Genomic DNA, 22,819 nt, shown 5'->3' on the forward strand with positions numbered 1-22,819 from the left:
GAGGATCAATGGATGACCATGATAATCAGATTACTGGACACCATGCTGGTGATGTATGAAAATGAGCCCAGGCTGATGGGGAGGAGCAGGGGCAGAAGGAAAAGGGGAACAACCTGCAACCCTCTCAAAGCCTCAATACCAGCACTGTGTTACCCAGTAGCCCCCAGCACGGGAGGTGGCATTTGTGAGACACCTAAGTCCTAAGGGAGTACGTGAGTACTCCTCCTAAGTCATTTTTCAGTGTGCAAAGTCTTCACACTGGGAGCTTCTTCAGCCAAGAGAGCCCTCGCCTCCTTCCCTTGAATCTTCCCTTAGCCCAGGTCGGGTGAGGAGGTGGGGAATTGGCTTTTGAATATTCATCTGCCCTGGCACACCCCTGTCACTGTGAGGCCATTCTAGAGGCTATTTCCTCCACCTGCCTGCCTTCAGGTGCAGTGCTCTTTCTCCAAAGCAGATGTCTGCAGCAAAGGTGCTTCTAGAGAGGTGCCCAGAGGCTCCTACCATGGACAGTGACCCGGGCGCTGCAGGACACCTGCCCCAAGGTGTTCTTGGCCAGACAGGTGTAGATGCCATCGTCCTCCGGCAGGGCGTCCTGGATGTGGAGCTCGGCCACGCCGGCCTCACAGGAGGAGTGAGCGTACTGGATGGGCTGCTCTGTGGAGGCAAGCATAGGAGGGCTCAGGCCAAGGGGTTTCCAGTGGAGGGGGTGTGAGCCCTGTCCTCTGCAGGGCTGCTGTTGTCATGTCGCCACGCTTGCTCAGATCCACCGGGGGCTGATGACATGGCAGGCCTACTCCTAGCCAGCTGGACAGAGGCTTGCAGGTGCCATGGAGGGAGGTGCAGGAGCAAGGCTGGGGTGGGCAGGACTGTGGGGGGGAGATTCTGGAGGCATTGAGAATGCAGAAGGGCAAGGGACATAGTTCTGTGCATTTTGTTTAAACAAACAGTCCTTACATCCACATCCTGGACTTCACAGAATTCTGAGCCTGGAAAGAATCTTACAGGGTCATCTGGCCCATAGCCCAGCTTCAGGCACAACAGGCCTCACCCAGACAACGTGAGGCTCCTGGCTCCTTTTAGACATCTCCAGAAATAATGACTTCATTCCCACTGCAGATATTCATCAGAAGGCAGTTGTATGACCTCCACCTGATGTTGCAGTTGGGTCCATTTCAGTACATTTTAGGGTCCATGGAAAAGATAAATATGGGAAACTAAGAATGACTCTAGTCCCTTCTTCTCAGAGTCCCCGCTACAAGATGCCCTTTATTCCGGTCACATAAAGTCCTTCATGGAGATAGAGGCACATGCTATGAACGTCATTGGTTTCCTTAATGCTATACGTTCCTGGGACTTTATCATTCCAGGATGTGAGCTTTCATTTCCAGGGGGAAAAAAAAAAAAACCTCATTACTGAATGTTCTGGCCTTAGAACAGGAATGTGTCCATTCACCATATAGGAAGCAACTGTCAATTTCTTCCCTTGTCAGGCTCCAGGGTCCTGGTTTGCATTTCATAAAATTGAGGGCGGGCGATAGGGGAGGGACAAAGTGCAGAAAGAAGTCCTCTCCCTGCAATGCAATGTTTTCTTATGCACATAGCAACACTTTGTGTCTCTGGGACAGTCTGCAGAGACCGCCAAGCAAGCATGCCATAGGGCGGGAGAGAAGAGATTCTGCACTTCATGAAGGGGGTCAGGATCCTGCTACTAAGATGACTGAACACTACTCTTTGCTTTTTGTGAAAATGACGCCCTAAAACCTATCTTCCTTGAGAATACCAGTACATTCCATGACTGCCATCAAAGGGCCTCTGCTGTCGAAATGTGCCAATAAAATGTTTGAGACCTCTTTTGTTACTGGGGGGTAACTCATTTTGGCCCTACAAGCGTGGGATGGAATGGTGGCCCCCAGAAAGGAGCTGTTGGCTCAGGGCACTCAGAATTATAGAATTGGGAGACCCGGAACTCTCGGACCCCAAGACTGGGAAGACCAGAGTCAGCAGCCAAGGGAACTTGAGCACGCTCTCCCTCTAGTGGTAATGGTGTGGAAATGCCAAGATTCACCAAGAATAAGAAGGTGAGGTTGCTTTTCCCAGTCCTGAGGGGTGCAGACCAGGGGTCAGCAAACTATTGCTCACAGGCCCAATCTGATCTTCAGCCTGCCTTTGTATGGTCTGGAAGCTAAGAATAGTTCTTACATATTTTAAATCGTTGAAAAAAAATCAAAGGTAAAATATTTTGTGATCCGTGAAAATCATATGAAATTCACATTTCAGTGTCCACAAATAAAGTTTTATTGCAACACTGCCATACTTATTCATTTACAACTTGCCTCTGGCTGCTTTTATGCCACAGTAGCACAGTTGAGTAGTTGTGACAGAGGCTGTATGGCCAGCAAAGCTGAAAATATTTACTATCTGGCCCTTTATAGAAAATGTGTCTGGACCTCTGGTCTGGATTCTGAGCCAGATGGAAGTGAAACTCTCTTACTCAGATCCTTGACTAGTCTTTTATGCCCATGTTCTGTTCCAGCTGCAAGGAGGCTGCCTGTTTGTAGTCAGTCACAGGATCCGACAGAAGCTCTGTCCATAGTGAGGAGTGGAGGGAAGGGCGACCTCAATTTTCACTTATTTGTCCAAGAAGATGACACATAGAAAGACTACATGGAACATTCTCTCACTCACTAGAGATAATTTCTACCACAGCCTAAGCAAACTATACCAACTAGGAAGGTTTATAAGTAACACGTCAACGGGATAAACAACTAGGGGCTATTTGGTGCATAGGTGACAGGTGCCGCTGTCCCTTGAGGGGCATATTCTATCAGCCCTGAAAACTGGCTGAGGTCCCAAACCTTTTGTTCCAGCCCATTTCCTCAACCATAAAGAATCTGATGCCCAGAGAGGTAAAGTGGGGTGTCCAAGGTCATCCGACCACTCGATGGTAGAGGAGAAGTGCCCTTTGTCTCCTGATGGGCAGGTGCCCCTTCACCCTCCTTGTGGATCCCCAAAGCAGACGCTGCTCAATGGCATCAATGTTATGAAGTGTTAGTTCTAAAATTAGATTCCTCCCGTAATTTTGGAATTGAAAGGCTTTTTTAAAAAGAGAAGAGTGATAATACGAGATAACCAATTTTTTTCCAAAAGACCTTACCAGGCAAAAACAAACAAACAAAAAGTTGGCATGTCTCTCTAAGACTATACCATTAAAAAAATTACTGGTCTATGAATCCCCAAACCAACTGCCACTAAATAAAAGGTGAGGTTCCATGAGTAACTTCTAGTGTGGTTCACTAATTTAATTTGTTCATTTATTGACTCAACAAATGTTTATTGAGGGTCTACTATGAGCCTGGCCACAAAAATGAACCAAATTGCTTGTGCACCCATGTACCAGGCACGTTAACTCTTTTGTATTAAGGAACTAACTTAATTTTCACATCTGCCACTCTGGAAGGTAGTTGATGTTATTCCCATGTTGCCGGAGCTCAAGGCTCAGATAGGAATAGTAACTTGTCCAGTGTCCCCAGCTGGACAATAGTAGGCTGTGATCTTTCTGCACCCTGTGACCTCTGTACCCAGCATTTCCTACTTATGCATAGATGGTTCTGAGTAATAAATGGGGGAAAGCCAAGTGAGAATGCAGGCAGGGCCAAAGGGCCCAGAGGGCTGGAGCAGGGGGGACTCACCATTGAGCAGCCAAGTGATTTGGGGGACCGGGATCCCCTGCACTGAGCACTGCAGCACAAAGTCCTGGCCCTCAATGACAGTGCAGTCCTTCAGGACACTGGAGAATGAGGGAGCCACCTCCATCACGGCCAGCTCTGCAAGGGCAAAGAACAGACAGGCCACCTCAGACCACCCTGGCCTGCTCTGGTGACAGACTGCAGTCACCCTGAGCCTCACAGGCAGATGCCTCGCTGCCCCAAACACCCGGAGCTTCCTTAGGAGCCTGGCTGGACCTTAACCTATCTTCACACTTGGAGGCAGGCAGCACCACAGATGTGGAGACCTGGACTGGGAGGCAGAGAAAGCGGCAGGGGCTATTTCACAGTCACAGAACAGCCCAGGTCTGGGAGTGCTCAGGACACGGGCCTGCACCCCTTCCCCCAACCCCCGTCCCGCACCCGGGACTCAGGCACCTCCTAGGTTGGCTTCCTTTTGCGTCCTGGAGCATCCACAGAACTTCTTCCCCACTTTCTCGTGCCCCTTCTCTCCTTTAACATATTCTATCAGACCTGCACAATCTTGGGAATATCTTTGTACTTGTAGAGACAACATGCCCACTGGTAAGGACGTTTCAGTTTTAATTACTATTTTTTCCAATTCCAGGACAAAGACTCACATGTGTTGTAGTTTTCCAACCTAAGCCGATGGTTCAGGACCACTGGGGGCCTGGGACTATGCATTACTAAGTTCCCTCATGATTCTGATGCATATTCGAGAACCACTGAGCTGAACTTTCCAGAAGCCCTCTACATTGGTGAATTGGGGAGCATTTTGTAGTTTGGGGATCTTAACTAAGAGCAACAGGAATAGATAATCTCTTCTACAACTGGAACATGCTGCAGAAACGTCAAGGTGGCTGACAGCTGAGAAGAGGAAATGGGTTTGGTGATTAGACGAGGCCTCAGCAGTGGGGTGGCTCAGTTGGATCAGCGTCTGTCTTTGGCTCAGGTCATGATCTCACAGCTCGTAAGCCCCACGTCAGACTGTCCACCGTCAGTGCAGAGCCTGCTTTGGATCCTCTGTCTCCCTCTCTCTCTGCCCTTTCCCCACTCTCTCTCTCTCTCTCTCTCTCTCTCAAAAATGAACATTTAAAAAAAGCCTCATCAGTGCTTTTCAAGAGAAGCTAGTCCAGGCAGTGGTGAGGGGTAAGCCATATTATACTGCAGGAGTTTAAGGGCAAACACGGGTACTTGAGGGCTTACTATGTGCCAAGTACTTTTCTAGATGTGACTGTGGCAGTGCCATGAGGTTGCTATCTTAAGCTCACTTTACAGACCAGGTTAAGTCCAATGGTGAAGACAGGCTTTTTGCCCAGCTACATCCGCCCTTCTACCCCCACACCAGAGCTCCCCTATGGGGAGAGAAGGCCACAGGAGAGCAGCTACAGTCAGAATGATGGTGCATGTGATCTTCACTGCCACTGAGGGAAGGGATGAACAGACTACCTCGAGAGCTGTGGGAAGGCACTTCTATCCCTCTTCCCAGCCAACATCAAATTCCCTCCAGGGAAATGCCATAGACAGCCATTGAAAAAATACGGACTTCTTTGTCAGACCAACATGGGTAAGAAATATGCCACCTTTCACAAGGTGTGTGACCTCCAACAAGTCATTTAGCTTCATTACAGCTTAGTATTCTCATCTGGAAAATGGGTGTGACTACAATGATCTCACGAGACTGTTGGGATAACTGAATGGAATAACAGAGATAAAGCATTTATTAATTTATTTATTTTACATTTATTTTTGAAAGACAGAGAGAGACAGAGCACAAGTGGGGGAGCGGCAGAGAGAGAAGGAGACACAGAAACTGAAGCAAGCTCCAGGCTCCAAGCTGTCAGTACTGAGCCTGATGCGGGGCTCGAACCCACGAACCATGAGATCATGACCTGAGCTGAAGTCGGATGCTTAACCGACTGAGTCACCCAGGTGCCCAAAATCAAAGTCATTTAAACAAAAATTTTTTTAATGCTCATTTACTTACGAGAGAGAGAGAGAGAGAGAGAGAGAGAGAGAGAGAACGAGTGGGGGAGGGGCAGAAAGAGAGGGAGACACAGAATCTGAAGCAGGCTCCAGGCTCCAAGCTGTCAGCACAGAGCCCGATGCGGGGCTCGAACCCACAAACCACGAGATCATGACCTGAGCCGAAGTCGAGCGCTCAACCGACTGAGCCACCCAGGTGCCCCCAGAGAGAAAGCATTTAGCACAAAGCTAGCACAAATGCTAGCACAAAGCCTGGCACGTTGAGCAGGTCTTTGCGGAGTGTGAGCTGTTGTTATCAAATGGAAGCTGTGCATCAATACTACACCTGCAGCAAGTTTGGGGTGAAAGACAGTGGAGAAATCAAGGAGGAGCTTCAGGGGCCGTCGAGCAGAAGGAAGACTTTCTTTCCTTTTTCAGCATAGGGAAGACCAGATCATGCTTCTAGGGAGAAGTGAGAGAGACTCTGGATAAAGAGAGGGAGACAGATTGAAGAAATGATGGGAGAGTAAATCATCATTAAATAAGATCTTTGTAGAGAGAGGAAGGGATGGAGAGGGAAGTCCAGGTAAGAGAGACAGACAGCTCTTCTGCAGCAACGGGACAAAAGGGAGAAAGAGGGTGTTGCAAGAGAAGGTGAAAAGACACGTGTCAGGTGACCTGCATGCTGGTGAAGTCATCAGGAATGGTTTTAGACCAGCCAGTGTCTCCAGGAGGAGAGGGAGTCGAGAAGTACTTTTGCAATGACAGCATAAGGGCTTCTAAAATCCACTCCTCCATACAAGTGACAAGGACACTGGCAAACACAGTCAAATTCAACTTTTTCTGAACTCTGGGCATTAACCAAAGTCTTACAACATTCTGAGCAGCATTCATTCAAAAACAAACAGCTGACTGTTAGTAAGAAGAGCCAGCTTTGTGGTGGGCTTAATTCCCATCCCGTTTGCCCTGGGTCTGTGGTAGCTCTGAAGACCACATTCTATTTCATCCCTACCTGACTGTAAGGAGAATCTTGATGCATAGCTTCCATTTAATAATAATGCTAGTTAACACTCCAACAATGTTGGTTGGCAAAATGATGCTTTTTACCTTCCGGTGGACATGATGCCATGTGTCCATCCCATGCATAGAGCCTGGGATGATGAGGCTCAGGCTCTTGCACTTGTGAACTCTATAGGAACTCCCACCTCCAAATGGAACAGATACTATTTCTTATGAAGAAATTCCTGAACATAGGAAAAATCCCAATTGAGAAGTAAATCAACTGTATTCATGTAGTGAGAAGTAAGATTACCCCCACCTCTTCCTAAGAATCCCCAGTTTCCCTTCCTTGAGACAAGTCGTGGACCCTTCCAGAAATGTTTTATGCACACGTAAGCATCTGTGTACACATATCTACATAGATTCTTTTCCTTTTGTGCAAATAGCATATGATACACACAGCTCTGCACTTGGCTCTTTTCCCTTACTGGTATGTCTTGGACATGCTTCACCATCAGAGCCCACAGATCCGCCATATTTGTTTTACTGGCTGCATGGATTCCTACTGTATGGATGAAGCACTAAGTTCTTTTCTTTTCCTTTCTTTTTTTGGAAACATTTATTATGGCAAATTTCAAACATACACTCTAGTAAAGAGGGCAGTACAGTGGATTATCATATATCTGTTTCTCAAATTTAATAATTATCAACTTATGGCCAATCTCATATCATTTTTATGCCCACCAGCTCCCACTACACATGGATTCTTTCTGAAGAAAATATCAGAAATCATATTATTTCACCAGTAAATAACTCAATTTATATTTCTAAACTACACAGACTTAAAAAAAACCCACAAGACCATCGTATCTTAAAAACAGCACTAATTCCTTTATATCAAATATCTTGTGGATGCTCAAATTTTCCTTGTGTTCTCATTTAAAAAAAATTTTAAAGGTGTCTCAATCAGGATCCACAGAAAGTCCATGGATTACAACTGTTGATATCTCATGTATCTTTTCATCAAAGTTTCCAATTGGAAATTTTCCTTCCTCCTCTTTTTCTTGCAATTTATTTGTTGAAAAAAATAGGCAAAGGGTATTTGTCCCATAGAACTTCCAACAGCCTGAAATTTGCTGACTCTGTCCCTGTGGTTTAATATGTTCCTCAATGGGCTGAGGGTCCCTAAGTAGCATTCAAAATAAGGAGGAAATTTTATAGAGATAGATGGGTATAAGGATATTTATCACAGTTTTGTTACGACAGTGAAAAAATGGAAACAACGTAAATATTCAATGATAAGAGCAAGCCTAAATCAGATACGCTATTCTATGAAATATCATATGGCTGTTCAAGTCATGTTTTTGAGGAGTGCCCGGATGGCTCAGTCGGTTAAGTGTCTGACTCTTGGTTTCGGCCCAGGTCACAATCTCATGGTTCGTGAGTTTGAGCTCCACGTTTGGGATTCTGTGTCTCCCTCTCTCTCTGCCCCTCCGTCTCTCTTTCTTAAAAATAAGTATGCAAACACTTTTTAAAAATCATGTTTTTGAAGAATATTAAGGTAATATAGAAAGAAATCGTATAGAAAGATGCTTATGTAACATGAACAAATTAGAATAGAAAGCAGTATACAAACAGCACAATGCCGATTTTGTTTTAAAGACATTAAAATACCTTTTAATGTTTCTGAGTCATAAGACCATCTTGTGTTTAAATCCCCCACCGTGAACATGCATAACTTTTATAAACAGATATTTCAGTAAACATAAAAGATGCGGGATCCCACATCATCTCCTATGTCTCTAAATGTGTATATTTAGTGAACATTTGGTTCTCTGTGGTTACAAGAATGAGTCATGGCACTCCTTGGACAGCTGAGGAACCCAGAAAAGGGAGCTCTGGGCAGGGCTGGGCATGGGGTGTGGGCACGCTTATTCTGAGAGGACTGTGGCGTGAACTCCTGATCAAGAGTCACGGTCCTGGAGCAATGACTTTGGCCTTGGCATGTGGGTGGGGACGGTGCTTCTGTGGGGTTGTACACCCTGCATGGGAGTGGTAGGGGGCGACACTCCTGTGGTGTAGGAAGCACCTCATGGATGGCCCCACCACGGAAAACCCAGGGTGACTGGAGGAGTGTACTCACGTTTCACCAAGAGAGTCCAGCCACAGGACACCTGGCCTTGGACATTGGAGGCCGTGCAGCTGTAGTTCCCACTGTCCCTGGCCCGCGCTCTGAGCAGGCAGAGGTGATGGCATCCGCCTTCTTCATAAACCTCAACGATACCTTCTCGTCTTCTCACGGGGGCACCTTCCAGGAACCAGGTCACTTCAGGCTTCGGGGTCCCTGAAACTACAGGGCCAGGCAAAGGGCATGAGGCTCCCAGAAAGTGTACTGTGCCAGTGGGGCGGGTGGCATGCTGGGCCCATGGGAGGAGCTAGGGCTGATGTGAGCTGCCCTCCCCCTGAAGAGGCTCTTACCCCTCACCCTGCACTGTGCAGGAGTAAACATCTCAAGATGGAGGCAGGGTCCTTGGGGAGGACAGACATAGGAAGACAAGCCAGGTCTCCAGATCAGCCAAAGCCAGCAGAAGGGAGAAAAGAGGAGCCCCTGTGGCTTGTTTTTTGATGGCGATATTGATGATGGGTTTTCCCCTCTAGAGTGGTAAGAATTAGGGCACAGGGCCGAGGCCCTATCCAACAATGAACATCGGGCCACTGCTGGGTGTTTCTCCAGAACAAGGCACATTACTAGACTGAGTCCTTCCTGAGGGAAGACCCCTGTGAGGTGGCTTCTGGGCCAGGTGGGAGGGAGTAGCCACCCAGAGGCTACATGGGTGAGGTGGGGTGGGGCAGTGACCCTCTTCCGCTCTACTCACCCTCACATCTGAACTTGACTATTTGATCTTCACTGACTTCCTGGCTTTGGGGCTTGCTTTCAAATTTGGGGAATGTGTAATCCCTCCGGCTCTCCGTGGGGATTTTCCTGGTAGCAACCTTGCTCACAACCTCCTGGCTTCCCAGGCCAGAATGCCTGGTGGGGAGGATGGCCGGAGGAGGGGCAGCTGGCCTCTCCCCGTCTTCTCCAGAAGGAGAGAGGGCGCCCGAGGCCAGTGCTCTTGGTTCCGGCTGGACTTTTGCGGCCTGCAGGGTGATGGTGCTGGAAGTCTTCTGCAGGATGGGGCTGCTCAGGGCTTTCCTAGGTGGGTCCCCAGACGGCTCCAGCTTGGACTCCCGCAGGGGCTGAGGATGGCTACCTGTAGCCCAGGTTGGGGAGCCACCTCTCTGGGTGCCGGAGCAGTTTTTTCTTTCTGCTGCAGGCTCCAGGCTGCCCAGTTTCGGCCCCTGCGTCGCTCCATTGGTCACTTCCTTCCTGATATCTGATTTGGCTGCCTTTGTTCCTCTCACAAATGACCTGTGTGGTGGTGGTTTGGCAGGGGGAGAGGCGGGCAATGGGGAAGGAGGAGGAGAAATAGAATGATCATCTGGTTACTCACAAACACTACTCTTCACGGCACAGACTCCAGGGATCATGAAAGCCTACCAATTAAGACAGAGTACAGGCAAAGGTCTCTCTCTGCAGCTTTCTCAGCTTCCCAACCCAGAAGGCAAGCAGTCATTCCTGACACTTCCCTGCCCCTCATCCCAATCCAGAATCCTGTCTGCACTTATCCAATCAGCCTTTTTTCTCCCCCTCCACCCAAGTGCCACCCTAGTTCCCACCACACAACTGGCTCCCCCTTGTCCCTGCTGGCCCCCTCTGATCCATTTGGTTCTCTGCATCCATTTTGGATTCTGCATGAGAAGCACAGCCGATCTTTGCTGCACTGAGCTTCTCAAGATGGCCCACGTGAGCCGGCTCCCGCTGCCTCCTGGACCTCACAAGACTATCTTCGATGCCTACCACGCTACAGCCACACATGTGCTCTTGCGGCTCCCCTCCGTGCCCACCCCTCTCCTGAGAATGCTCTCTCCCTGAGCTTTTCCTCTTCTGGTTAACACCACCCTTCAAGGGCCTGAGCTCAATGTCAAGTGTTCAGGATGGGCTTCTCTGAACCTCTAATCTAAATTAGCGCTGCCCATTACCCTTCCTCAGATGCACGGCAGCTGGTAACTATGGTAGCTCCGCTGAAAGCCCCTTCTCTCCACCAGATGTCTGCCCACCCTGCAGACCCAGCGTCTAGCCCCGGGCCTCACGCGTGGGCAAGGAAGCTCCTGGTGAAGACGTGCTACATGGGCGAGTGGATTCTGCCTGGCACAGCGCCCTTCCTAATGACTGCTAACTGGTAAAGGCATTGGCCAGACTCTGGGAAAGATGACAGCATTGTGTCTTCAAGAGTCTCACCACGATGGCAAGCCTACTACAGAACCTGTATGGCCTACTGCAACAGGAGAATGAGACCAAACACAACCATGTCCCCCAACAGTCAGTTCTCCCTCCTATATGACGACTCGGAAATTTGAGGCATTTCTCCATTACAACCTCTTTTCTTGCAGGGCATCCCAAGATGGAAACAACGACTACAAGCCTAGACATACCTATTGGCATTGTCCAAACCTGGAAAAAGGGAGAGGGGTAGACTGTTAGTGGAATATTACAGGTACCGAGAGGAGAAAGTGATAAGACAATACTGTTTTTCATTTCTTACGGAGTGTTCACGTCCCCAGCTCCCACTCTGCCCCTCACCTCCACTCCTACCTCCCTCACTCCCTCAGCTTCCTGGTCCTGAACTACTCAGGTGGATCTGATGAGCTCCTCTGAGCCCTCCCCTGAGACAATGTCAACATTTCCAGGGCTTCCCTGGGCCATCTATGGTGGCCTCAGTGGCCATACTCTGCGCCACGGGACCTGTCCTGTTCACTAGCCACAGAAGGAAACCAATTATGGGACAAACAAAAATAAACATCTGAAGAGTTCAAACCCAAACAGTTTAACTTACATGTGGCCCTAGAAAACAAACTTCTCAAAGTGACCAGTTTTCACAAATACTTGCTTTAAAAATATACAGGGGTGGGGCACCTGTGTGGCTCAGTCGGTTAAGCATCCAACAGCTCAGGTCATGATCTTGTGCTCTGTGAGTTTGAGCTCTGCGTCCAGCTCTGTGCTGACAAGCTAAGAGCTTGGAGCCTGCTTTGGATTCTGGGTCTCCCTCTCTCTCTGCCCCTCCCCCGCTCATACTCTCTGTCTCTCAAAAATAAACATTGAAAAAAAAATACAGTCAGTTCTTCAAAGAGAAAAAAATACCATATATTTTTTCCTGCCACATTGTTTTTTTTAAATTTTATTTTGGAAAATTTCAAAACATACACTAGTAGAGAGGATATAACAAACTCAGAAAGCCATCACTCAGATTTAAAAAATAGTGACATTTTACCAGTCTTTCTTATCCCTCTTTGTTTTGGTTTTTAGAGGAATTTCTTCTGGGAGTATTTTTTAATAAGTTTATTTATTTTGAGAGAGACAGAGACAGAGAGAGAACCAGAAGGGGAAGGGCAGAGAAAGAGGGGGACAGAGGATCTGAAGCAGGTTCTGCTCTGACAGCAGAGAGCCCTATATGGGGCTCAAACTCATGACCCATGAGATTATGACTTGAGCCGAAGTTGGACGCTTAACCAACTGAGCCACCCAGGTTCCCCTGGGAGTATTTTAAAACATATCCCAGGCAACGTATCATTTTGCCATTAAGAATCTGAGAAGGGAGCAGTTCTTTAATTTAGTGCTAGGGCAAGTAGAGGGAGTGGTTAAATCACTCTTCTCAATGTCCAACAGCGAGTCTCCATCCCATGGTGAGCTGTAAAGTCTACTTCTTTCAGGACCAGGACTTTTGATAGTATAGGATGGAATAGAGAATACCAGCACATACTGTACATAGTACAACTCGGGATTGTTTTATGAAACTTGTTTCAGTTTGATATGTTTATATATATATATTATGTCCTGGGTTGCAACGCAGAACGCTCTGTGAGTTGAGAAAAACACCTGAGACATCAATGGTGAAGAGAGCAAGGAGGAATCTCTTCTGAGACAGGAAGAGGAGATTGAAGGTCATTTCTCTCCCTGACCCCCCCAAATCCCACCTTGCTCAAGGTTCCCACTCTGCGGAGTGATGCCAATCCTCTTCCCTGCCCACACTCCTGCTTCCACAGGCTGGATGTGGCGGAGCCAAGGGGAATGCAAAGAGGAGACATATTCAAAGAGATTTCCTAGGGAGAACTGATAGGGGCTGATGCCTACAGCAAGGAGGAGGCAAGAGTCAAAGGAGATGCTGAAATGCCCAGCCCGGGTGAGAAGGAAAAGCAGAATCCAGGGGTAGAAAGAGCTAAGTTAAGGGAAGACTTAAGGAGAAGGACAGAGTAAATGATAAGTTAAATCTTAGGCAGGTTAAAGTTGAGGTGATGGTGAGACATGAGCAACGTCGACTTTTCCAGTGGCAATTAGAGATACAAAAAGGAGTCTGAGCAAGAAGAAAAGGCTGCAGACACAGGCGTGGGGCACAGTGCAGTGACTAAGTTCAAGATGTCGCCCCTAGGGAAGGCATGGATATGTGGGCGGGTCAGTGTCACACAGATCTGTAATGAACAGCAGCTCCTTCTAGGAGGGGCCTTCTGCACTGGCCCGCCCACCAGTCGATACCTTGGATAGAAAGCTCAGCCGACATGGAGGCCTTCCCCGACCCATTCACCACCATGCACGTGTACACTCCCACATCATCTCGGCTGACCTCATGGATTTCCAGAACTTGTACCCCATTCTTCTCAGACATAGATACACGGGCACTTGGCTTCAGGGGAACATCTCCCTGTGGATGGGCAGAGGGTAGTTTGGTCAGAGAAACCTGTTTACCTTTTGGCACTATCCTACCTCCTGCCAATCCCGGGGGGACAGACGCCAGGCACAGGCAGAACCCTTTGCTCTGGGCTCTGTCAACGTGCTCAGAGAGGAATCCTTGGACAATCCAAGGGCCCTGACTTGAGGTCTATGTGTGTGGTGCGGCATCAGGTCCAGCTTAGAGCAGGCATATGGAAGTTGTTCCAAAGGAGCCCTAGTTCCAAAGGAGCCTAGGACATCCTACATTCCTCACTTTGGTTCTGCTTTGCCTCCCTCTCCTTTATTCTTTTTCCAGGGTCAGTCCAGGAGAATTAGGAAATAGCTAAAAGTGTCCCATCACTCATTTTCATCCAGGAGTTCCATCTATGAAAGCGACTCTCGCAGGCCTTGACCCCAAATGTTCCCCACATCTCCTCAAGGCCCTGTTCCCCCTCTCCTCTGCTCTGCCTTCACCTTGTCCAGCCCTGAATGAAACACTCCAGACAGTATTTTGAGATAGGTGGGATCATCTCTGCCTCACAGATAAGGAGACCAGGGTTCCAAGAGACAAATGACTTGCCCAGAATCACATGTTTCACGAATGACAGAGCTGTGGCTTGAAACCTAGTCTCGTGACTTCAAATTCCACTCTCTTGACATGGTCATGTCTGTACTGACTCAGAAGTTTAATGCTGTTTGGGGAGTATATGGATTATAGGACATTGATGGCTGAGTAACAGAGGCAGAGTGTGCAAATAGGGGCAAGAAGAAGCATGACTACTGACCTACAGAGAACCCTAGAGAACGACTAGAGTTGAAACAGAAGGAATTGATTGGAAAGACAGACTCCTGTCGGTCCAAGGGTCTAACCCTCCACATTCAGGGTCCCCAGGCCTGGGCCAGAGTTGGGGCAGATAAAACCTCACCTTGAGCCACGTGACCTGGGGTTGGGGCCGGCCAGTGATCTTGCAGGAGAACCGTCCCATCTGTCCCTCTTTGACTACAGCTCGGCCCAGCTTGGTAGCAAACTTCGGTGGGCACTCTCCCCAGATGCTGGGACGGGTCTCCACCGCGGGGGCTGCAAATCTGTCCCTGGAAAGAAATCAGCAGAGTGCAGTAGCAATTCAGATATTCTCTCTGCCCTCCACCCACGTCACTTAAGTTGTGTCAGATACCAGCCAAGGGCAACCTTCCCAATTCCGTGCCTCAAACACATTTCTCATGTACCCTCTGGAAAAGTCTGTGGCACCAAAGCCTATTTCCTCTACCTCCTTAACATCCAACCAGACTTCATATAAGAGCCTCCCTTGAAGTAAGGTATACCTGAATTCTACTGAGCTCTGGCCAAAAGCCTGGGTTCTGGCCAACAGACTGCAAGCAGAAGTGACGTTTGCCACCTCTCAGCTCAACCCACAAAATCCTCCTGTGAGATTCTCCACACTCTCTCTCTAGATGCAGAAGATCCAAGAGAAGCTCCAAGGCCAAGAGATGATGGAACCATAAGAAGGGAGGAGCCTGGGTCCCTGAAAGATGATGGCAAGGTTTTCCACCTGTTCAAGAATATCTAAGTGGACTTTGCTTGAGTAAAAAAAAAATCAACTTTCCCTGCATTAAACCATTAAAATTTAGGGGCTTGTCTGTTATAGCAGCAACTGTTACTTATCTTTACCAATACAAGTTTACTTTCCATAAGAGGTGTCACATATTGATTGCCTCTTCTAGGTCTGCTTACTTACATCTTCTGACTATTGCCTTGATTGTCAGTGATCCCTGCAGACTATGGCCACTTCTTCCTCAGCATTTAGCAGTTGAACCAGTCAAAGGGGCTATCCACAGGCATTGTGTGAGGGCCACCTCACATCCCTGTAGACTCCTGTGTTAAGTTATTATAGCCCAGGATGTCTAAGAATACTCACACCCTAGACCTGGTTCTGCCAGGTCAGCAGGAAAAGCCAATCTGGCCCTTCCCTTGGTTTGAATATTCCACAACTTACCCCAAGGTTTTGGAAACAACAGGCTGACTGTGCTTCTTCACAAAGGTCCCTGCAAGTAGAAAACAGAGAGAGAGGCTTGAAGAGTCGGGTCTGAGCCACCAACTCAGAGCAATGAAAGTCAGAAGAGTCAACAACAGGGGTGGGGATGGGATACTGACAGAAACAGTTCACCCCGACTGAGCCTGTCCTGGGCCAGGCACTATGGTGGGCACTTGACATAACATCGTTTAAGGAGGCTGGTACTACATTATCCTTCTATTTTTTAAACAGACGAGAAAAAAGAGATTTAGAAAAGTTAAGTTGCTCGCCCAAGTCACAGAGCCAGTAATAGTGCAGAAATGCATCCAGGTGTGCCTGTTGTAGAACACTCAACCATTCTGCTGAACTATCCCATGCCACTGGACCTTCTACTTAGGGGATTATCTGTGGCGATCCAGGGCCTCTCCAGAAGATGAGCCTGTTGAAGGGAAGGAGATGCACACGCATCTCTCGCACTAGATCTATTCACATTTGATACAATCAACATTGCCACCAGAACCTCACCAGAATCTGCATCAGCAGCACCGTGGATACTACAGGTCCTGGGTAAGGTGGACAGGAAGCAGTTAAATAGCAAACCCAGTCAGGCAGCTGCTACTGGGGTGGGACAACTCCTAATGTGACCAGGAAGTGACCTTAAAGTGGTGGGGTGTTTTTCAGGAACATGGAGGTTTGGGAAAGGAGGACATTTCCGAGACGGTGATCAGCCTGGAAGTTGTTCTCTTTTTGCCACAATCTGGGAATGTTTATAAAACGCTGCCCAAGGCACACATAGAAGGTGTGGAAGTCATTCCCTGAATATCAGCAGGCAGCTGCAATGGGAAATCTGCAGGGTGTTTACTGGAAGAGGGGTAAACTTCCTTAAATTCTAGCACCGATCACATCTGTAGGAAGGCACAGGAACACGGGAATGGAGACTGCGTATTTCCCTTGGCCGTATCAGGTTTACGGATGAATGAACCTTCGTGGAAAAGGATTAACAGCTAACACCAGCATCACATGTAAGTTATGGTTCCAGTGGATTGTCAATTATTGTACATGTATTTCTGTTTAACACAACTATTCAGTGAATTGTGTATAGTTTTCATTCCATAATGTCGGTTTGGTTCTTGCCATTCAATAATCTATTCAAGGTTAAAAGAACTTCTAAGCAGATAAAAGGAGAAACTTGTTCTGGGAGGACTCAACTGACAATTGCAATCAAGATGCTGGGGCCCCTCAGACACCTTTGGAGGAAGGGCAAACCATTCAGTCCTTTTTGAAAGTATTGGAGCGAATAAGAATCATAAGCTCTAAAGAGACTCTGGTCTTAGACCAGCACCTTCCTTTCTGTGCCTCCAAATCAAAGGAAGTGATGCTAAAAGTAGAAAAGAAAGTTTACAAAGCTTTTCATTTCAGTCTTGGTAACAGTAAAAATTAGAAACTATAAATGTCACACAGTAGGAAGATAATAAGTGGTTAAGTAAAGTGTACAACTGAACATCTTATTCTGCCATAAAATTATGTTTAAGAATATATGAAACATGCAGAAATACACTGCAGTATTTTATCATTTGCTCTTCGGCATACTTCACTTGGGTGGGCTGTGATCCTCTGTACTCTAATGAACTCATCCTGACTACTGTCTTGCCAGACGCAATGGATAATTCTGTCCCCCATCACTCAGGTGCTCAACAGCATTTGACATGGGGCTATTCCACTCCCAAGTACATGCTCCTCCAGACCCTCTGGCTTTTGCCAGGTGCCTACTCTTCGTCAACCACCTTCTCTGTTCCACCTTTGCACGTGGGAGGGCCCGCATGGCTGAGTGGGTCCTAGTTCTGCATTGCTGATTCTCCCTCCCTCCCCCTCCCCCACCACAGGAAGTTTTAGATATCATTTATAAGCTGATGACTCCCAAACCATATCCCCACCAGAACTTCTTCTTTTTTAATTTTTTTAATGTTTATTTATTTTTGAGACAGTGAGAGACGGAGTATGAGTGGAGGAAACAAAGAGAGAGGGAGACACAGAGTCCGAAGCAGGCTCCAGGCTCTGAGCTGTCAGCACAGAGCCCCATGTGGGGCTCGAACCCATAGACTGTGAGGTCATGACCTGAGCCAAAGTCAGACACTTAACCAACTGAGTGACCCAGGCGCCCCTCCCCACCAGAACTTCTTATTCATTCATCAGAAGTATCCAGAACAGTGCCCAAATCCTTGTAGGATTCAAATTCTTGTAAAATAAATGAACTTTATGGAAAAAAAGAGAGAGAGAGAGAGAGAGCATCCTACAATATTATGAACTCAATGTGATCTTAACTAGGAAAAAATAAAGCATCCAAGCACAGGAAAACAACCAGAAGAAAATACATCAAAATATTATTAATAGTAATTATTTTTGGGTGGGGGAACTATGAGTAATTTATTCAGCTGTATTTTTTGAAACCTATAAATATAATGGTAAAGAAAAAACAAAATGTAATCTGGTTACCAAAAATAAGGGGGGAAAAAAGAAGGGGCAGATGGAGAAAGAAAGCCAAAAAAGGAAAAAGATTCTGCTACCCCAACAGAAGACTACTATCGGCTAACACCATGGTATTAGCCACATACCCAATCGCTGAGACACCCTCCGAAAAATATCTATGTACCATTCACTGCCCTCATCATGCTACTGTATCACTCATTTCATCTCGGAGCAAAGATTTGATAAAAATTAGACTGATTATCTGATGAATGGATATGTAAAATGTGGTCTATTCCTGTAATGGAATATTATTCAGCCATACAGAGGAATACAGTACTGGTACATGTTACTACACGGATGAACTCTGAGGAAATTCGCCAAGTGAAAAAAGCCAGACTCAAAAAAATATATGTGATTCCATTTATATGAAATGTTCAGAAGAGGCAAATGGATGGAGACAATGCACATTAGTGGCTCTCCAGGGCCTGGGGGAGGCAGATGGGCGTAAATGCTCAGTGGGGATGCCAGGGGCGGGGGTGGGGGGGGGGGTCTCTGTTCAGGATGATGAATAGTTTTAAAACTAGATGGTGGTGGGGTGCCTGGGTGGCTCAGTTGGTTGAGCGTCGGGCTTCGGCTCAGGTCATGATCTCACAGCTCATGAGTTCCAGCCCCGTGTCGTGCTCTGAGCTGCAGCTCAAAGCCTGGAGCCTGCTTTGGAATCTGTCTCTCTCTCTCTCTCTGCTCCTCCCCTGTTCTCTCTCCCTCTCTCTCTCTCTCTCTCTCTCTCTCTCTCTCTCAAGAATAAATAAACATTAAAAAAAATTAAAACTAGATGGTGGTGACAGTAGCACAATATGGCGAATGTACTTACTGCCACTGAATTGTACACTTTAAAATGGTGAAAATGGTAAATTGATGTGTATTTTTAACCACAATAAAAAAAAATAGACTAAGCATTTTTAAGACTCTCGGGAGCTAAACATCTTAATCCAAAGGCTAAAATTCCTGTATTACTTAAAAAAAAAATAGAGCAAAAATATGGCACTGCCTAAAAGAACAGCAAAAGAATGCTGTCTGGAGGAACTCTTATATCAGGGTGAGAGCAGTTTATGGTATGATCCAAAGGTAACACACCAAGCAGGCAGCTAGAAATGGAACGGAGTGCTTCTTTTAATGAGTTAACACTGGAGAGTGGACATCAAAACCAAAAGAGAATGTGGGCTAAAATTACCAACAAGGTCTATTTATAGGCAAAAATTTGAAGTTGCAAGTTGTCAGATAAGGCAAAATTAATTTTGTGAAAGTATGAAAATCTGGCAGAACAGTAAGGCTAGGGAAAAAAATAAGTGGAAAGGGGCTTAGGATGGAAATGCCAAAAATAGAAGAGTAGGTTAAGAGAACTGGTGAAGACAGGATCGAGTTAGTGAGGGGGGAAGAAAAGGCCAAGGCACTGAAAATATTGAACCAGTTCTCTTAGATTTTTCAAGGACAAGTAAAAGAGAACGCTGGCAGGTTTTAGGAGTGAAAAGTTCAACAGTGGAGGGAACGAGGGTTTTTTTGTTAAAGGACACATAAAGACCGGGTTGAGACAGAGAATGCTGCCGACAAGGGGAGTAATGTGATCAAGATGGCAAGGAGAAGTGATGCTTCCAAAATACGTGATGATATAACTATCACTCAGACAGGGACTCTCTGCACTGGAAGTGACATAAGTAATAATTCTGCCAGGACAACAAAAGTAAACCAGGATTGTTCTAGGCAAACCAGGGAGCAGATGCCCTACTTTGCAGGCAACTTCAGAGAGGATTTTAAGGACTGCTTAAAACAGTGTTGTTGTTGTTGTTGTTTTGAAGTTATTTATTTATTCATTTACAGACGAGGGGAGGGGCAGAGAGAGAGGGAGAGAGAGAATCCCAGGCAGGCTCCACACTGTCAGTGCAAAGCCCGACACTGGGCTCATCTCACAAACCATGAGATCATGACCTGAGCCAAAATCAAGAGTCGGATGCTGAACTGACTTGGCCACCCAAGTGCCCTCAAACAGTGGTTTTTATCAGGAAAAAATGCCCATTTTTTATAACAGATATTTAGTAATGCCCCCTGTGCCATCCTGAATCAAAGTTTACTGCTAACTCCCATATTTCATCTCAAGAAGAAAATAAATATAAAGCCCCAACTAAAATATTAAGGGAAAATAAATTATAATGATACCGATTTCAATATGTAAATGTCCAACCATGACTATTTCAGTATGTAAATGCTCAGGTGCACTAGAAGACATGAGGTCAGATGCTCACACCGACTCATGGGCATATTTGGATTTAAAAGCAAATGATGTAGAAAAGCACTGTACGAGCAGTCCAGGAAAATGAAAGGACACAGGTAAACAGGTGGACAACTGAAAAATAAAAGAGTTGAAGAAAGAATTTTTTCTCAATAAAGAGAGAAAAAAATTAAAAAGAAAAATGCTAATATAGCCTAAAGAAAGGTAGTGTTAGGATAAATGGCAGAACAGACATATTATATATATATAAAAAAAAAAAGCATGAAATGACCTTAAAGGATGATAACAAAGCAAGACAGGTTACAGAGCACTGGGGTAGAGAAAATGAAAAACACAAGACTGTGTATGTGTGTGTGCGCATGTACTTGTGTGTATGGCGTCACTAACTCTCTCCCCTTTCCTCCCATCCTCATCTTCGGAATCTCAATCTGTGCCTAAATCTGACTCGTTCCTCCAGGACTTGCTAAGTCTGTCCTCCAAGAAGACATCGCAGACTATTTCAGCCTCCAGGGGTCTCATTCTCCTCTGAGTTTACAAAGCCCATGTGCCGATTATTGGGCAAATAAACCCGTGCTGCCTTGGCTGGAGTTCTGCTTTGACTTAGCTTTTAATGAGCCTAGGTCCTATCTGACCAACCAACTTCCTGCAGAAAGGGTCTGACAAAGTACTCTGTCTCCCACATGGCACCACACAAAGTCAGCACCTCATAAATACACCCACATGTTGAATCATAACTGCAATATAATAATGAAATGTGAGGTCAAGAAAGTCAGTCTCTTGAGAGCAATACCGAACTCTCTTGCTGCCCTGAGATCCCAGCACAAAGTCAGCACATTCAATACAGTCTGATGAGAGCCGTGGACTGCTGGCTAAGGGCTGGGGACAGGTCGGAGATGGGGAGGAGTGAGACCCGTAAAAGGGGGCAATGTCAGCAGGGACAAAGCCGGGCCAGTCAGGGGCACTAGCAATACTGTGGAGGGGGAAAGAGGGGAAAGGAGAGGGGAGGGTGAAAATAAAGGAGGAAAGGGAGTCAAGGTGAAGGGGGTTTGGGAGTCACCCTTCAGGAGCAGAAAGGAGACCAAATGCTTTGCATGTGGCTCTTCCATATAGCAAGTAAGTGAGGCTTCTGCCAAGGCTGTCTTGACACACAATTGTTTCACTACCGAGAGATCTATGGGGCAGAAAGAACAATGTTCATTTCTAACACATTTTTATTGTTAACTTTGATGAGACAGAAACGGACAAAAACTCAGAGCTTTTAAAATCCTGGCTGAAATTAAAAAAAAATTTTTTTAATGTTTATTTTTGAGAGAGAGACAGAACATGAATGGGGGAGGGGCAGAGAGAGAGGGAGACACAGAATCTGAAACAGGCTCCAGGCTCTGAGCTGTCAGCACACAGTCTGATGTGGGGCTCGAACTTGGGAATGGTACAATCATGACCTGAGCCAAAGTCGGAGGCTTAACCGACTGAGCCACCCAAGTGCTGCTGAATTTTTTTTAATGTTTTTTATTTATTTTTGAGAGACAGAAAGAGACAGAGCAAACAGGGGAAGAGAAGAGAGAGAGGGAGACACAGAATCCCAAGCAGGCTCCAGGCTCTGAGCTGTCAGCACAGAGCCCGACACAGGGCTTCAATTCATGAACCGTGAGATCATGATCTAAGCCGAAGTTGAACGCTTAACCGACTGAGCCACCCAGGTGCCCCTAGATAGGGCATATGCTCCTACAAAAAAGGAAGGGGCATCAGGGAGTGTTATAAACTGAGTTTATACAGAATGTCAATGGGAAATATGATTACAGATCTTTAGGTAGGTGGGAAATGTAGATATAAAAAAATAGTACAAAAGAAGTAAGAGCACACACAGGCAAACACACACACAAGGAGAGGCACAACAGGCATTCTTGAGGAATACAATGATTTAAGACTCAGCCGCTGTAAACAGACATGGGCTCAAAATCCATAATGTCATCAATCTAATCCAATGTGAAAATAAAGGGGATCTGAGAAATCTGTCCCTAAAAAAGGGTAGTGGCAAAAAAACGTGGCACAGGAGCATTTCCTACAAATTCAAAATCCCCCAGGAAAGCGGGTGTCAGTGGTGCCAGTATAGCTGGAGTAGCAGTCACGAGGGCCACTCTTCTCCCTTAGGTCCCGTGACATGGGGTCACTGTCCCCTCTGCTGCCAAACTCCCAGCAGCTTGCCGCCTGACCCTCTCTCTCCCACACTGTCAGGGGGCCTTGGCTTGCGGTACAGGGGTTTCATGGGGGTATAGAGAGTGGAGGCTGCAGCGCCGGGGAGGCTGGGGCAAGTGGGAAGTGTGCTTGGGTAGGAGGTGAGCAGGAGGCCGACCTTCTGGAAGAGGAAAGCTGGGCAGACCACAGGAGCACAAGCCTTGTTTGGAAGAGGGGCAACTAAAAGGCAAAGCAAACCCCTACAGCCCTTAGCACCCACTGAGCCAGCCAGTGGTGTGGATTAGGGAGGAACTGAGGAAAATCTGTATCTTTCTGGGATAAAGGAAAAAGTGCTAAACAAGCAAAGTGGAGGTGAGGGGCAGAGAGG

The 22,819-nt window shown here is 46.8% G+C and overlaps 1 protein-coding gene across 4 annotated transcripts in view; it reads right to left on the reverse strand.

The window, feature by feature from the left end:
• The window catches only part of MYLK (myosin light chain kinase), a 280,888-nt gene that overhangs the window by 108,618 nt on the left and 149,451 nt on the right, over positions 1 to 22,819 (reverse strand). For all 4 annotated transcript variants that reach the window (XM_045502294.1, XM_045502293.1, XM_045502292.1 and 1 more), the window contains 8 exons: positions 15,489 to 15,537; positions 14,421 to 14,586; positions 13,321 to 13,486; positions 11,226 to 11,244; positions 9,566 to 10,101; positions 8,833 to 9,039; positions 3,690 to 3,824; positions 502 to 654 (listed from right to left, as the gene is read on the reverse strand). In XM_045502294.1, the coding sequence (XP_045358250.1) occupies positions 502 to 654; positions 3,690 to 3,824; positions 8,833 to 9,039; positions 9,566 to 10,101; positions 11,226 to 11,244; positions 13,321 to 13,486; positions 14,421 to 14,586; positions 15,489 to 15,537 (1,431 nt within the window). The remainder of the gene's footprint in view (positions 1 to 501; positions 655 to 3,689; positions 3,825 to 8,832; positions 9,040 to 9,565; positions 10,102 to 11,225; positions 11,245 to 13,320; positions 13,487 to 14,420; positions 14,587 to 15,488; positions 15,538 to 22,819) is intronic.

Source organism: Leopardus geoffroyi, chromosome C2, assembly GCF_018350155.1.
Source record: "Leopardus geoffroyi isolate Oge1 chromosome C2, O.geoffroyi_Oge1_pat1.0, whole genome shotgun sequence".
NCBI lineage: Eukaryota > Metazoa > Chordata > Mammalia > Carnivora > Felidae > Leopardus > Leopardus geoffroyi.